The sequence below is a fragment of the Propithecus coquereli genome, unplaced genomic scaffold (genome assembly GCF_000956105.1).
Source record: "Propithecus coquereli isolate 6110/MARCELLA unplaced genomic scaffold, Pcoq_1.0 Scaffold416, whole genome shotgun sequence".
Classification (NCBI taxonomy): domain Eukaryota; kingdom Metazoa; phylum Chordata; class Mammalia; order Primates; family Indriidae; genus Propithecus; species Propithecus coquereli.
In genome coordinates this window covers 2334634-2349384 of record NW_012149908.1, presented here as the reverse complement: position 1 = coordinate 2349384, position 14751 = coordinate 2334634, and the positions used below count along the sequence as shown (strand labels likewise).

The following is a 14751-nucleotide window of genomic DNA, read 5'->3' as shown; positions in this document are numbered from 1 at the left end:
TATCTAAGAAAGCTTTGGCCAGGCATGGTGGCTCACACCTGTAATCCTAGCACTATAGGAGACAGGGGCAGGAGGATCGCTTAAAGCCAGGAGTTCAAGACCAGCCTGGACAACATAGTGAGACCCCATCTCTACATAAAACAAAAAAAATTAGCCAGGTGTGGTGGCACGAACCTGTAGTCCTAGCTACACTCTGTCTCAGAAAAAAAAAAGCTACAAAAAAAGTTACAAAGATTTACTCCTATACTTTAAGAATTATATAATTTCAGCTCTTACATTTAGGTCTATGATCCATTTTGGGTTACTTTTTCTGTGTAATGTGACAAAGGGGTCCAACTTCATTCCTTTGCTTGTGGCTATCCAGCACCATTCTTGAAAAGACCGTATTTCCCTATTGAATTGTCTTGGCACTCTTTTCAAAAATCACTTGACCATAAATATGAGGGTTTCTTACTGGACTCTCAATTCTATTCCACTGATTCTATATATCTATCCTTATGCCAGTGCCACACTGTCTTGATTACTGTAAGTTTGTAGTAAGTTTTGAATGGAGTGTGAGTTCTCCAACTTCATTCTTTACTTTGTTTTTGGCTATTCTGGTCCCTTGAATTTTATATGACTTTTAGGATCAACTTGTCAACTGCTGCAAAAAGCCAGCTGCAATTTTGATAAGGACTGGGTTGAACCTACAGATCACTTTGGGGAGCATTACTGTCTTAATATTAAGAATATTAAGTTGTCCAATCCATGAACATGGGATGTATTTCCATTTATTTAGACCTTCTTTATATTTCAACAATGTTCTATAGTTTTCAGAGTATAAGTTTCAGAGTATAAGTTTTACACAGGAGGCAACTTTTTAAAAAAGATGTCTTCTTAGTTCCCACCACTTACACACAAATGAAGAACTATGGGCCAAGAACATAGGCTGTAGCTGATTAAAGAGACACACGGAAAAGACTAGGTTCAAAGCCAGCTCACTCACCAGAAGAGGATCCTATTTAAGTGTCTGTAGCACAATTTTTTTTTTAACCCAGTGAAGATTTAAGAGCAGCAGTTCTCATCCTGGCTGCACATTCGAATCACCTAGGAAACTTATAAAAATCATGATGCTCAGGCTACACCTCAGAGCAATTATATCGGAATCTTGTGAGGTGGCATCCATGCATCAGTATTTTTAAAATATTCAATCAAGGCTAGACATGGTGGCTCACACCTGTAATTCCAGCACTTTGGGAGACTGAGGCAGGAGGATCACTTGAGGCCAGAAGTTCGAGGCTACAGTGAGCTATGATCGTACCACTGCACTCTAGCCTGGGCGACAGAGGGAGACACTGTGTCTCAAAAAATAAATAAAATAAAATATGCATCCAAAGTAAAAAACCATTGATTAAAGTAATAACAAGACATTTCAGTGAAGTTTTATTTTTAATTTATTTATATTGATTCATTACTTATTTGTATTCTATCTTATTCTAGAAAGGAATTAAGCAGACTGATAAGAATTAAAAGTAAAGGCAAAAAAAGTGGCGTGAGGGAAAAAAGCAAAACAAAGGTGCAGACATGAATGGAACCTGGACTGAGACTAAAAATGCACACTATGATATCTACACTTTCCACACAAACTTGAGAAACAGGATCCGCGTCATCATATGGCCGCAAATAACAATATTCTTGGCAAGCAGACAAAAGAGAAACTTTCCCAGGTGGCCTCACCATGAGAACAGCAGGTGATGAAGGTCCCTGTGGGCCTTTCCCAGGCTCACTTGCTGAGCATTCATGCAAACTACATCTAAAGGCCATGACTAAATCTAGTCCAAAAATGCAAATAAAAAGCAAAGCCTAAAGAATTAAAGAAGAGTTCTCAAAATGTGAAGAAACAAAAGCCCTATGGCAAATGCCACATAAAAAGATATATTAATAGTTATCTTAGTCTATAGTTAATGATTTTTTGTTCTTCCGTAAAAGTAACTACAGACCAAATGAGAACACGAACGTTGTGTTTTGGGTTTTTTAAGATTAGAACAGCAGGTAAACTCCGTTTAGATGACCACATCCAAACCTGCCCTCCCCGTCGCATCTCCTACCGGGTTATCCCGGTACCTGAATCTGTTCGTGGCTGGGGTGGTCTCCATGTTAAACTCAGCCACGGGCACTCCCCTGGCAGACACCTGGGGGGCAAACATGGCGGCCGGGTACACCACAGAAGAAGTGCCCACCTGCAAAGCAAGCACACAGCAGTGCCCGAATGGTCACATACAGGGACAAGGAACGATTTTTTAGAAAACTTTACATAAACTCTGGCAGGTCTGTGGCTGCAGGTGTGAGGAAAGCTAAGCTAGATGGGATAAAATGGAGAGTGTCCAAGGGCTAAGTGGAAAGTTAAGAGGCATCATTGTGGCCAATCACCAGAATTTGGGAAGAACATGTGACATGAAAAGCAGAGTTGTGTGAATGAGAAGAATAGCAAAGGAATGACTCAATTAACATTGGGGGGTAATTCTGGTTTTTTTTCCCCTGCTCTTTGAATTCATGCAAATGATCCATAATGTTTTTTGTATTTTCTAACTTAGAAGACATACATATCATCCATAATCCTACTACCCCAAGATAACTACTGTTAATGTTTTGATGTATATCCTTTTAGGTTTTTCTTATACATATATGCTTATCAACATTCTTTACAGGAATGGGGAGATATGAACATGTTTTGTAAACCAGCTTTCTCATTTAACAGCCCATCATGAACATTGACATTATGCACTCAGCGAACACTGGCTGAATGAACACATGAACACAACACAAGAAAGTGTTTCTGCTTTTAAAGATGTGTTAAGGAAATTTTGAAGTATGCGTACGATTTGTCCAATTAATTCCACTCCTAGGAAATATGTTCTAAAGAAATAATTTGAAGAGCATGCTAAGATTTATATCTAAGAATATTCCCTACAGCATTGTTTAAAATATCAAAATTTGAAAGAGCCCAAATGTCTGGCAATAGAGAATTAGCTAAATATATTATTTTTTGTCCATATAATAGAATACTGTGCAGTCGATTAAAAGATGATGTAGATTGGGATGTATCTAAGTGAATTGCTATGTGAATAAAATAGTTTCAAAACAGAACATACATCATGAACTCATTTTTGAATTTTAATCAATATGTGTATATCTGCAGTAACAAAAGAAGTTTACCCACTTCTAGGCCAGAAGTGGGTAAACTTTTTCTGAAAAGGGCCATACAATAAATTGTTTAGGCTTTGCAAGTCATATGATCTAAGTCACAAGTACTCAACTCTGCCGTTGTAGCGTGAAAGCAGCCACAGACAGTGCGCAGGAGAATAAGCGTGGCTGTGTTCCAATAAAACTTCATTTACAAAAACAGGTAGCAGGCCTTATTTGGACCACAGGCCACAGATTGTTCACCCCTGGTCTAGAAGAGAACATACCAAACTGCTTGCTAACAGTGACTATTTCTAGACGGTGGATTATGGGTAATTTCTAATTTCCTCTTTACAATTTTACATTTTTGAATTTTCTCAATAAAATTTAACAATGAACATGAATTATTTTAAAAATATGAACCAATAACATGTTCTTTTGAGGGATGGTAGGGTAGAAGGCTTTGAGATGCCCAACATGGCCTTGCTAGTTTCATATTTTAAGATCGATTATTATTCATTGTATCTTAGTTTTTCTATAGGACACCACAACATGCATTTTAAGAAAAGGAAGGAAGCAGGGAGGAGAGAAGGAGAGAAGAAGGGAAGGAAGAAGGAAGGGAGGGAGGGAGGAGAGAGGAAGGAAACAAGAAGAAACTCCAGCCCAGTCTCCCATGTTTCAGATAATCCCGAGGGTTAGGGAAGGGTGTGACCTACCACTAGACATAAGTCACAGAGGGTGAGCTCTCTGTCAACTTCCTCCAGAATGGCAGGATCCAGGTTTTCTCCAAACCACACGACATGAGGCCGCAGCAAGCCCCCGCACCCAGCCTCTTCACACCTGGAAGAACGTGATCCTTAAGCCACCCCTGAACTGGCCCTGCCAGGTCCGCCCTATGGGTCAGAGGGAGGCTAGGGGCTGCCCCAAACCCAGCCCACCCAGATGGGTCACCTTGGATGCTTCTTATCCCCTATCCCCTCCCAGCCTAAATGAGTTTGCCCTGGAAATGAAGTACGAAGTCTAACTGTCCTTATGAAGTTTCTATCATGTCTGTATGCACTAAGGCAGCGGTCCCCAACCTTTTTGGCATCAGGGACCGCTTTCATGGAAGACAATTTTTCCACAGACAGGGGTGGGGGTTGGGGGCAGAGCTCAGGCAGTGACGTGAGCAATGAGGAGCAGCGGTAAATACGGATGAAGCTTCATCCTCACTCACCCACCGCTCACTCCCATCCCCACCCCTGTTCCTAAGTTTCATGGAAGACAATTTTCCATGGATGGGGGGAGGGAGGCAGCGGAACTCTGCAGCCCAGTCCCTAACAAGCTGAGGACCAGCACCAGTCTGTGGCCCAGGGTTGGACCACAGCACTAAGGTGACGTGTTGACACGCTGTTTCAGTGAAGCCTGATGTTCTCTTTTCTAAATGGCTTTCTCTCTCCCAGCTACTTCATTCCACTCGTTGGCACCACTGTGCTCACAGTTACTCAGACCTTGGAGTAATGTCAGACTCACATTTGCTCCAAAACCCCAACCATCCCCTGATTTCAACAACCTCCTTTGATTTCCTCTCCGATTCACCTCTCTCTGGCCCCATCTACAGCCAAGTTCTCCAGTGTCTATTATCAAAAATCTCTCACTTTTCCCTCCCTGCTGCCTCTAGGTCATCCTCTCTGTAGCTTCTAAAGTCATCTCTCCAAACACCATTTCCACATTAACCTCCTACATCACAGGAGTCCCCAGGACTCCCTGTTCTTTCAGATCAAAACTTTAGAATCTAGCAACGAAAATCCTTATATAAAAAATAAAGGGTCTGTGGTTAAATAAGCCAGCGAAATATTAACATATCATAACCACTTTTTAGACAGCAACAACAGGCGTTAGTGGATTAAATGTTCTGAGAAGTCCTACAGTAGAGTAAATGTATTTTAACTTTGGTTTAACATTTCTGTATTTATTTCAGCACGTAACATTTTTTTTTCCAAGTAATACCCATCAACATCACATGGAATTAGTGCTCTATGAAAAACTTCTGAAAGTGCTGTTTTAATGTCTGCTCTTGAAAAACAAATAAAAATCTTCCTAGGGATTTTGTTTTTAATCTACAAAAATGTTGTTTGGACAAAGAAATGATAAATGTTCGAGATGATGGATATGCTAATTACTCTGGTCTGATCAGTATACATTATATGTATCAAAACATTACTATGTACCCCATGAATATGTACAATCATTATTTGTCAATTTAAAAAAATTCTGTTTGATCCTATAACTTCTTCCCTTTGCAAGATCTTTTATTGCCTCCCTAACCCTCGGTTAATAACACTGGTGACATTAACTGACCAGTTCCAGGATGCAGCCCCGTGCTTGCTGTACGCTGGATCACCATCTGTCCCATAAGAGCTGCAGAAAACTATCAAATTATCCCCCCACAACACAAAACAAAAAGGGATTGGAAAGAGACCATTCTTTTCACTCTGGTTTGGTTCATCCTTTGTCCTTTTGCCTTTGGTCTCAGAGGTCAAGGCTGGTTTTTACATGTGTGCATTTGATTAAGAGGCATCTCACCAAATAAACGTCTAGGTTTTGATTCCTAATTTTCCTTTTTCTTGCAATCTGGAACACCAAATACAAATCGAAGGTTTTTTTTTAAACCTACCGGGGGAGTTTCTCAACTGGGATTCCGGCATCTTGAGTTTCAGGTTCTGGAGCACTGAAGTACATAATATTAGGAAAGAAAGAGTGTCATTGGTATAATCAAAAAACAAAGAAATAACATAGCCCAGTAAGTTTGCGTATTTGCCTGGCAGTAGCACAAAACTCCTAATTAACAAATGCTAACTTGGAAGGTACCACGCAGATGGACCCCAGGCACGACGTCCCAGGGGCTGTTCTACCAGAGGGGGATCTGTGTGGGGAGGGCTGGAGCGGCCACGTGTACTGAGGGGGAGCCTCATGATTTGCCTTTATATGTCATCAACATTTGAATCTTCTGCAATGGCATTATATTGATATATTATTTATATAATTTATACTGTTTTAAAATAGCCCAACAGAATTTTTCTCAATATTCTAAATCTACTCTCAAATTTTTTCCTGTGATAACAGTACATACGCATCACAGAAATATTGAAAAATTCAGAAAGATAAGGCCGGGCGTGGTGGCTTACGCCTGTAATCCTAGCACTCTGGGAGGCCGAGGCGGGTGGATTGTTTGAGGTCAGGAGTTCGAGACCAGCCTGAGTAAGAGCGAGACCCCGTCTCTACCAAAAATAGAAAGAAATTAATTGGACAGCTAAAAATATATAGAAAAAATTAGCCGGGCATGGTGGCGCATGCCTGTAGTCCCAGCTACTCGGGAGGCTGGGGCAGGAAGATCGCTTGAGCCCAGGAGTTTGAGGTTGCTGTGAGCTAGGCTGATGCCACGGCACTCACTCTAGCCCGGCCAACACAGTGAGACTCTGTCTTAAAAAAAAAAAAAAAAAAAAATTCAGAAAGATATAAGAAAGACAAAAACTACCCATAATCCCCCCACCCCTGGTAATCCCTGTTAACATTTTGCTGTATTTTCCTCTGGTCTTTTAACTATATACAGATACACAAACGTGGAAAGCGTGTGTATGTATGTGTATATGTGTTGTTTACATACAAAGTTGGGATCATACTGTACATAGTTTGGTACCCTGTGGTTTTCATTTAACATGGTAAATTGTAAGCAAAATATTTCTTTTATCATATGGCTGTGCTGTGTCTAGTCATATTTCTCATAAATATCCATGGGAATCTTTGATTAATGTTCAATTTCCTCACATTTATGTTCGACCTAAAGAAGAAAACAACACATGCTTATTCTGAAGTGTGGTGTAATTACCCTTTTCCTGATAACGCTGGACAAATTGGACTCTTGTAATTCTCAGCCACAATTCCACAAGAGGTACATCGAGTTTTAAATAAGCTACCTGAAAAACACATGTTAAGCAAGTCCAGAATTTAGTATAATAAAGAGCAACTGCCTCCATGTTTAAAAGGGTACAAAATAAGTTAGTTTCCGTACTTCATTTTAGCAAAGGGCCTGCCCAGGGTATCGTGGGGATGCGAAGGTGTGCAGAACTACTGAGCCAGCCACGAGCCTGAGCCCTCAAGGACTTCATACCTGGCGGGGAAGTAACTAACTCCATGACTAACGTGCTCCCACATGACCTCAGAGTGATGTTCACATGGGCAAAGTGGCCAGTAGGGTAGAAGGAGCTGGACCTAAAGCTCAGGGCATGATTCACTAGCATATGACTGATAAAGGTTCGGTGGCATAGGATATGTTCACAAAATTTTAACTTTGGTTCCATAAAGCTTGAATCTTTTATACAAAATCAGCTCAATAATCAACTAACAAATGAAAAAAATAATTGTTGACACTGACAACCATTTACTGAGCTGAAGCAATAATGGTGCCACAATTTATTAAATAGTTTCCAGGTGCCCAGTGCCATGCTGAGTGCTTCACACGCCACGGTGGACATACGCTGTTTCATTCTGCCCACTGTTCCCTCTTTGGGGAGCCATCTCCCATCTATCCTATGCTGAGCCGATGGGGCTGTCACTCACATCCCAAATCAAGCCCCACACTGGTCCCATCATGGTACCCGTCCCTCTGGCCGTTGTGTTTGGTGGAAGGGTGGCTATTAGAGCCAAGCAAAGCCAACCAGGGTTTATTTTCCGAAGAGACAGCTAAACTAGTGAGGCTGGAGCCACCAGAAGCCACCTCCCCTGGCACACGGGGCATATCAACTACAGAGGGACAGGGAGGCTGAGAGGAGGAGAGGGAGAGAGGCTGTAAGGGAAAGATGACGTCAGCTCTACCCCAGGGTCTCTCGGTTTCGTGAGTCAATCAATATACCTATTCTACTGGTTTTACTGTGAATATTTTTTCTCACGTTAACATCTCTGAAATTCAGATGTGTCCAACAATTGTTACCGGCCAGATGACAGATGTAACGTAGTCATTGTGCTCGCACAGAATTGTTGAAGGAGAACGCTGATTACTGAAATGTAGGATGACTTGGTTGTTACTCTCAGTGACCTGACTGGACAAATGCGACCCCTCGGTATTTCAGCTGACAAACCATTTAAGGTCATTTCAGGAAAGAAAATGAGTTCTGGTTGTTTTCTACAACCCTTCCACTGATACTTTTTTGTAAGCTCAAGAAAGGCCCAATATCAAACTTGCAAACTGTGCAAATATACACCTTAAGCAAGTCTTGGATGAGAATCCCAGAGATAACAGAGGGGCTATTCTTTTAGGAAATGCTGCATCATCCAGCCCCCAAGGCGCAGAGCATGAAGCTGCACAGAAAACAGCCATCTGTGCGCTAAGTCCCTTGGAAGTCACTCAGAAGAGCTATACAATGAGCAAAATCTGAATCAGTTTATTGTACTCATTTTGTTTTATGTATGCACAGGAATGATATAATTTCTAAAAAAAAATCTGTGTCTAAATAAGTTTTAACAAGCCCTTTCTATAAGTATAAAATGACAATTCTAAGGGATAACAAAATAGTATACGTGGTTTAGGCAGATTACATTTAAGTGGCACATTAAAAACATGATGATGTATCTATGAGACCTTCAGTCTGATGAAATGAAGGGTTTAGTTTATATTCTCCTAAGTTAGAAGAGAGTTCTCATCATTTGCAACTAAAAACACCCCCAACAAACACAAATATATGATCTTATTTAATCCTTACAATAACTCTGTAAAATAGGCATGCGTGGCCAGGACACAGCCCATATTTCTGACATTGCAGAGAAATGAGAAAGGCCCAGACTCCGCAGATGTAGGTACCAAAAAGACACTCAGTTAATAGGTGGCTGACTGCTCCTGAGACACAAAGGAGAGACAAGATCCAAGTGAACAGCGCCCAACTTTTCTTATCCGGGTGACCTTGAGCCTAAGCAAAAGCCAGCAGCCTCACTGCACAAAGGCGGAAAGGACGGGTCCCCACCCCCACCACCAACATCGCCTCTGGAAATTCCACACTTAGCAATGCACTGCCTGGGTCTGAAGCTTTGTAGACTCCTTAAATGCAAATGGTCTTGGGAGGAGCCATCACCAAAGGTAGATGTTTAGGTGGCCCAGGGCACCAAACGGTCCCTAAGGGAAATGCCCCAGCACCCTGGGGGACTGGACAGGTGTTCAACAGGGAGGGAAGGAGAGAAGGGATCAGGGCTTGTGCTGAAATGGCAGGACATGTGTTTTAAAGTCTGGTTCCCCTCCATATGTGAGGCTGAGGGGCCTTACCGTGGATTTCCAGAAGGTTCTTTGTGCCAGCCTTGCGGTGCAGCTCGTCGATGTTCTGGGTGATGACCATGACCCGTCGGCCCTGTCTGCTCAGCCGGGCCTCGCACTCGGCGATGGCGAGGTGCCCGGCGTTGGGCTCCTTGCTCTGCATGACCTCGCGCCGGTAGTGGTAGAACTCCCACACCCGGGACGGGTTGTGGGCAAAGGCCTGTGGGGTGGCCAGGTCCTGGGGTTCGAGAGGAGGCAGGAGTCAGGGAGGAGCCCGGGCAGCGGGCGCTGAACCCTGGGCGGCAGCACAGGCCCTTCCTCTCTGTTGGGGCCGGCGGCCTCGGGAGGGTGCAGGGGGCAGCAGGGCAGCTTCAGGTTCAAACAGCAACGGCCCCATCCTGCAGGTGACCTGGGACCCTGGGGAAATCGGCCTGAATCTCTCCAGTGATGAGGCAGGGACAGTGCCACCTGCCCCACCTACCCCTCAGGGAAGTTATGAACAAGAAGTAAAGCAATATGCGGGAAGGTGTTTGGGGTTGAATCTACTTATTCACAGAGCCCCAAAATATACCGAGCGAATCGAATTTTGAGATATACCCAGGAAAAACATGAAATGCAAATGGCCAATTGAGGTAAAATGGCCATAGTTGAGAAACTCTGTTTTCATAACTACATCTACACACACACAACTACACTCGCAATTACACACATACACACAAACTACACACATATACATATACACACATGGCACATACACACAACTACACATATAAGAAAGCGTATGCAGGTTAACAGAACATACATATTTTTTAAGTGCAGCTCACCCGCTCGGAAAGACAGATCTCTCTATGGTGAAAGAGCAGGGCAGTGGCTGTCTGGACTGGGAAGGGCACAGGGACCTTTTAGCCATGACGGAAATGTTCTATACTTGACTGTGGAGCTGGTCTTGTTACACAGGTGGGTACATACCCCTGTCAAGACTCATGAGACTGGACACACAATGTACGTGGGCGCATTTTATTCTATGTAAATTCCACCTCAATAATGTTAATTTTAAAAAGAAGTGTGGTTTCTCTATCAAGGACATGTTCCCACATTGAACACGTGTGCATTTTATTCTTCCATAAACGTCCCTTCTGCTTGGTAGCAACGTCAGCCTCCGCTCTGCGAGGGGACAGCCACACTGAGGGTGACCCACCCGACCCCATGCTCCCCTCCTTCCTGCTCTCCACCCAGGACACAGTGGTCTGGAGCAGTTCCAGGTGTCCTTGGAACGGGGTTGGAGACAAATGTGTTCTATTCACGCCCATCAGCTCTGAGCCTTCCTGACACGAAGAGCACCCTCCTCCACGTGCCACCTGCATCCCCTGAGGTCCCACCCCTGCTGCTTCTGGTCCAGGGACTGCCCCCGGCTGCCCCTCTTCCTCAATGGACCCTAATGGCCTCTACTCTTTTTCCTCCCCCTTCACCTTTAAGCAGATGACCCCACATCACAGCCCCCAGGCCTCACCAGGAGGGCAGCAGGCAGGTGACAAAACATCCTACACATCTGCCAGTCACAGACACTTAAGAGAGGAAGGAAGGGACAGGTTCATGAACTCTACACTCAGCTAGAAACTACCCACTGAATAGGGAAGTCATGTTTTGAAGTCATGACTGTCTTCATTCAACCAACAAAAATCTATTAAGCACCTACAACGTACCAGAGTTCTGGGAGCTGGAGACAGGGAAATGAATACAACAGGTAAAACTCCCTGTCCTCCAAAACTAAGGATGCCCTGAGTCAGGGGATGGGAGGGGTCATGTTCTATACAGCATCATGGTGGGGGCCACACAACTACACCCATTTGTTAAAATTCATTGAATTTTACATTTAAACTTGATGATCTTTATTTTGTGTGTCTGTGTATGTGTGTGTGTGTGTGTGTGTTAAAAACTGGATTAACAAAAAAGATCCACACCCTCACAGAACTTACCCTCCAATGGCCGTCACATAAATTTTTTAACATCAAGCCCTAAACCTTAGTTTTAACATGAAAAGTTCACAGAAGTTCTAGCAATGAATTATGAGAAACAAGGTTTTCTGATTCCACTTTAACACAATTACTAGAAGAAGCTGTTATCTGAATAAATGCAACGTACACATATCTAGAAAGTAAGGAAAGTGGCTTCTTCGCTTAAATTTTAGGTCGTGAGCACAGGAACGTTGCGTCGATGCCAAAATCAAGGGGACAATAGGGTCACAGGTGACTTCAACACTTTTCCCTCTGGGCTGCAGGCACCGGCATCGGTCCCGCGTCAAACTCTGTCATGGCTTCATTCAGAAGAGCCTTTTCATGTTCTAGAAACGTTACCAACCTGAGCCTGCCATTTTCTCCAGTAACCTCCGGCTCCTCTGAACGTTGGAACCCCGCTTTCGGCACTAACACCGGCCCCTGAAATGACGACTATGTGCTTTGCTTTTGCAAAAATCTTGCGGAAATCCGCCATACCTAAACAGAGAACAAAATCTTTATCAGACAAGTGTGCCGATTTGGACATTTGTATCCCATATCAATTGTATCTTGAACTTGACCTTGTGTGAAGTTATACTTTAAATTACTCAAACAAAAATCATTCCTGTGCCATGAAGACACCGTCTCACGCAGCCCGATGGGTGAGTACGCAGTACCTGACAGAAGCAGGGCCTTTGACACACGCACACGCTGCAGGCTCCGGATCGCAGCTCCCGTCCAACCGTGTGGGCTTATGCGAATTACTCACCCTTTTCTATCCTCGGTTTGCTTGGCTGTTTGATGCGCACAACAGTGCCTTCCTTGGAGCAGCATTGTTATGAAGGTTAAAAAAGGCTAATGGGTAGGAATCCTCATAAACATAAAAACAAGCTTGTGTGTGTGGGTGCTGAGCTGAGGCCCCTGGACCCCAAAGTCTACCCTTCCTCCCCAAATTTACCTTCCCTTTGGGGATCTTGCTAATGCAACTTCCCTCGGCATGGAGACCCAAGGTGAGGACAAGGGCTCCTCTCTTGTGAACAAACATGGGCATGTGACCTTCTCCTTGGCAGCTCAAATAAGAGTCAAACTTTTCAACAAGACGCTACCAGAGACGCAGCATGTGGCTGAGACCAACCCCGTCTCTCCCAGGCACTGCGGCTCTGCAGGCCCTTGTGCCCGGTAAGTGCTGTGGCCCAGCAGGTGCCCAAGGGGTACAGCGATGAGCACAAGCTGCCAGGAGAAGAGAGACTCCCTCTTCTGTCCTCCCCCGAGAAGCGAGTACTGGACCGTGGCAGGCCCAGGCCATGGAAGCAGCGTATGTCCCAGACACAGGGATCTTCCAGGAGCGGAACCAAACGTGGAATTGAATTCCTCAGCTGACTGAGCAGCTCCTGGTCTTCCCCTCTCGAGGGAATGGCAACCAAGGCTAACCTCTGGACCGAATGAGTGTCCCTGGAGAGATGGAACTAGTGACAGGCAGGAAGGGGGCAAAGAAGAGAGAGAGTAAGGTGGGGACTCAGAGGCAGTTAACTCGAACACTAAAGGGAACAGGGCCTCGTTTTGTATCCCCAGCAGTTAGGCACGCTCTACTGGGTTCCAAACATGACTCCCTCTCGGCAGGGATGGGACTTCCTCATCCTCCTAAGCCCAGAGCCACACGCCATGCCTGGCTCAGGACAGAGACTCCCTAAAGGCTCAATCCCTCCTCCCCTTCCCTTCCTCTCTGCCCTACAATAGACTACTGTGAAAATGAACAAAGAAGAAATGTAGACTCTCACAAACAAAGAAAAGCAGAGAGTACAAGCTCCCTCTCTGGCTGCATTCCTGGAGCTCTCTGGGACCACGTTCCTGGCAGCCTGAGACGGGATGAAATGAAGGGAGCCACGACACGCCGTCCTCTGCAAGTGTAACCGACCCAGCTACCCTGCCGGTCATGCCAAAGCTGGGGCTGAACGCACGGCCCTTCCAGAGACAAACTGCTGTGGAAACTAAGCCCACCTAGAGACACAAGCTGCCCAACCAGGAAGAATCGGGAAACAGAAACCCCATCGGGGTAGATTAGAGTTTCTAATCTGATCTAATCTCTTGAAAGAACAAGATGCTTAATAAGAAAATGTGTAAGTACTTTTCTAGGAACCATTTATATGAGTCCTGGGTTCTACCCTTACAAACATCCTTAAGGACTTCGGGGTTCACCCCTAAAACTCTCCCTAGACCTAAAGGTCTTTTCTACCTCAAATGGAAACTGTCATCCTACTGACCAATATATTCCTAGGTCAGAGTGACTTCTATTAAGGTACTACTTTAAGCCACTTCTGGAAACAAATAAAAAAGTCAACCTAAATTTGGTTCTTGGAAGACACGATGCAATATATAGTAATGTTAATGTGGTGTGAAATCTTTAAAAAGAGACATTTCCCAATTGCTAAAGGAAAACACACCAGCACATTTTGTGGTTCCCAGCGTCGATGGCCCACTTTTAAACAAGGTCAGGCACACGCTTCTGGATCCCGCCACAGACTCTAGCAGCCTGCTCTGCACAGCTGTGCACGCCAAGGGGTTGTGCAGTTGCGTGGAACTCGGTTCTTTTAGTTCTTACCCATTCCTTAGGGTTATTACGTGTAAGCAGACTCACAAAAGAATTCAGCTTGGCCTCTCAATGTCCTACTGAAGCTGTTTCACAGGCCCATCTACAGGTCATTTAATCATAAAAATTTGTTAGACTCAGACCAAGGGCCCAGATATGTTCACTTGTAGGTTTTTGTCATGTAGAGCTACAAAGATTCTGTCGAGAGGAAAATTTAACCCCATACTGCCCGACAGGCAATCACCATCTTTCCTCCCCTGCAGAGAGATGAGGAGTTCAAAGTACAAATCATGTGTGAAAAGCTTAAATGCAAATATTCTGGCAGAAGCAACAAAATGTCCTAAATGGACCTAACTCGAGTATTAAGAGATAAGCTCTGACTCTGTCCCAGAATGGGCCTGCTTAAAAGAGAAGGGGACAGAGCGGCTTTCTCCAAAATCTTGGCCAACACATATTTTGATGTAGACATTCCCCTTTAAGTGTAGAAAGGTTCAGGAATTTCACACGCCGCTGAAGATGAGGAGCCGGCTGACTGAGAAAGACTTACTTGAACTTGGACGAGTCATCATCAAGCAAATCTTGGTTTGTGTGGGGGCTGGAGGCTTCAGGCCACAGTATAGCTGGGAAAACAGTCGGCTCGGGACAATCTGGAGAGGTCGCATCAGATTCTCTTTGTAGTTCTAATTCTTGAGGAGGGCTTTAAAAAAATCACAAAATGAGATACTGCA

General features: G+C 44.3%; 1 protein-coding gene across 2 annotated transcripts in view; it reads right to left on the bottom strand.

Moving 5' to 3' along the window:
• The window catches only part of SIRT5 (sirtuin 5), a 42272-nt gene that overhangs the window by 15738 nt on the left and 11783 nt on the right, over positions 1–14751 (bottom strand). For both annotated transcript variants that reach the window (XM_012653169.1, XM_012653168.1), the window contains 7 exons: positions 14571–14720; positions 11801–11934; positions 9455–9680; positions 7031–7118; positions 5819–5872; positions 3879–4002; positions 2104–2219 (listed from right to left, as the gene is read on the bottom strand). In XM_012653169.1, the coding sequence (XP_012508623.1) occupies positions 2104–2219; positions 3879–4002; positions 5819–5872; positions 7031–7118; positions 9455–9680; positions 11801–11934; positions 14571–14685 (857 nt within the window). In that variant the 5' untranslated portion in view covers positions 14686–14720. The remainder of the gene's footprint in view (positions 1–2103; positions 2220–3878; positions 4003–5818; positions 5873–7030; positions 7119–9454; positions 9681–11800; positions 11935–14570; positions 14721–14751) is intronic.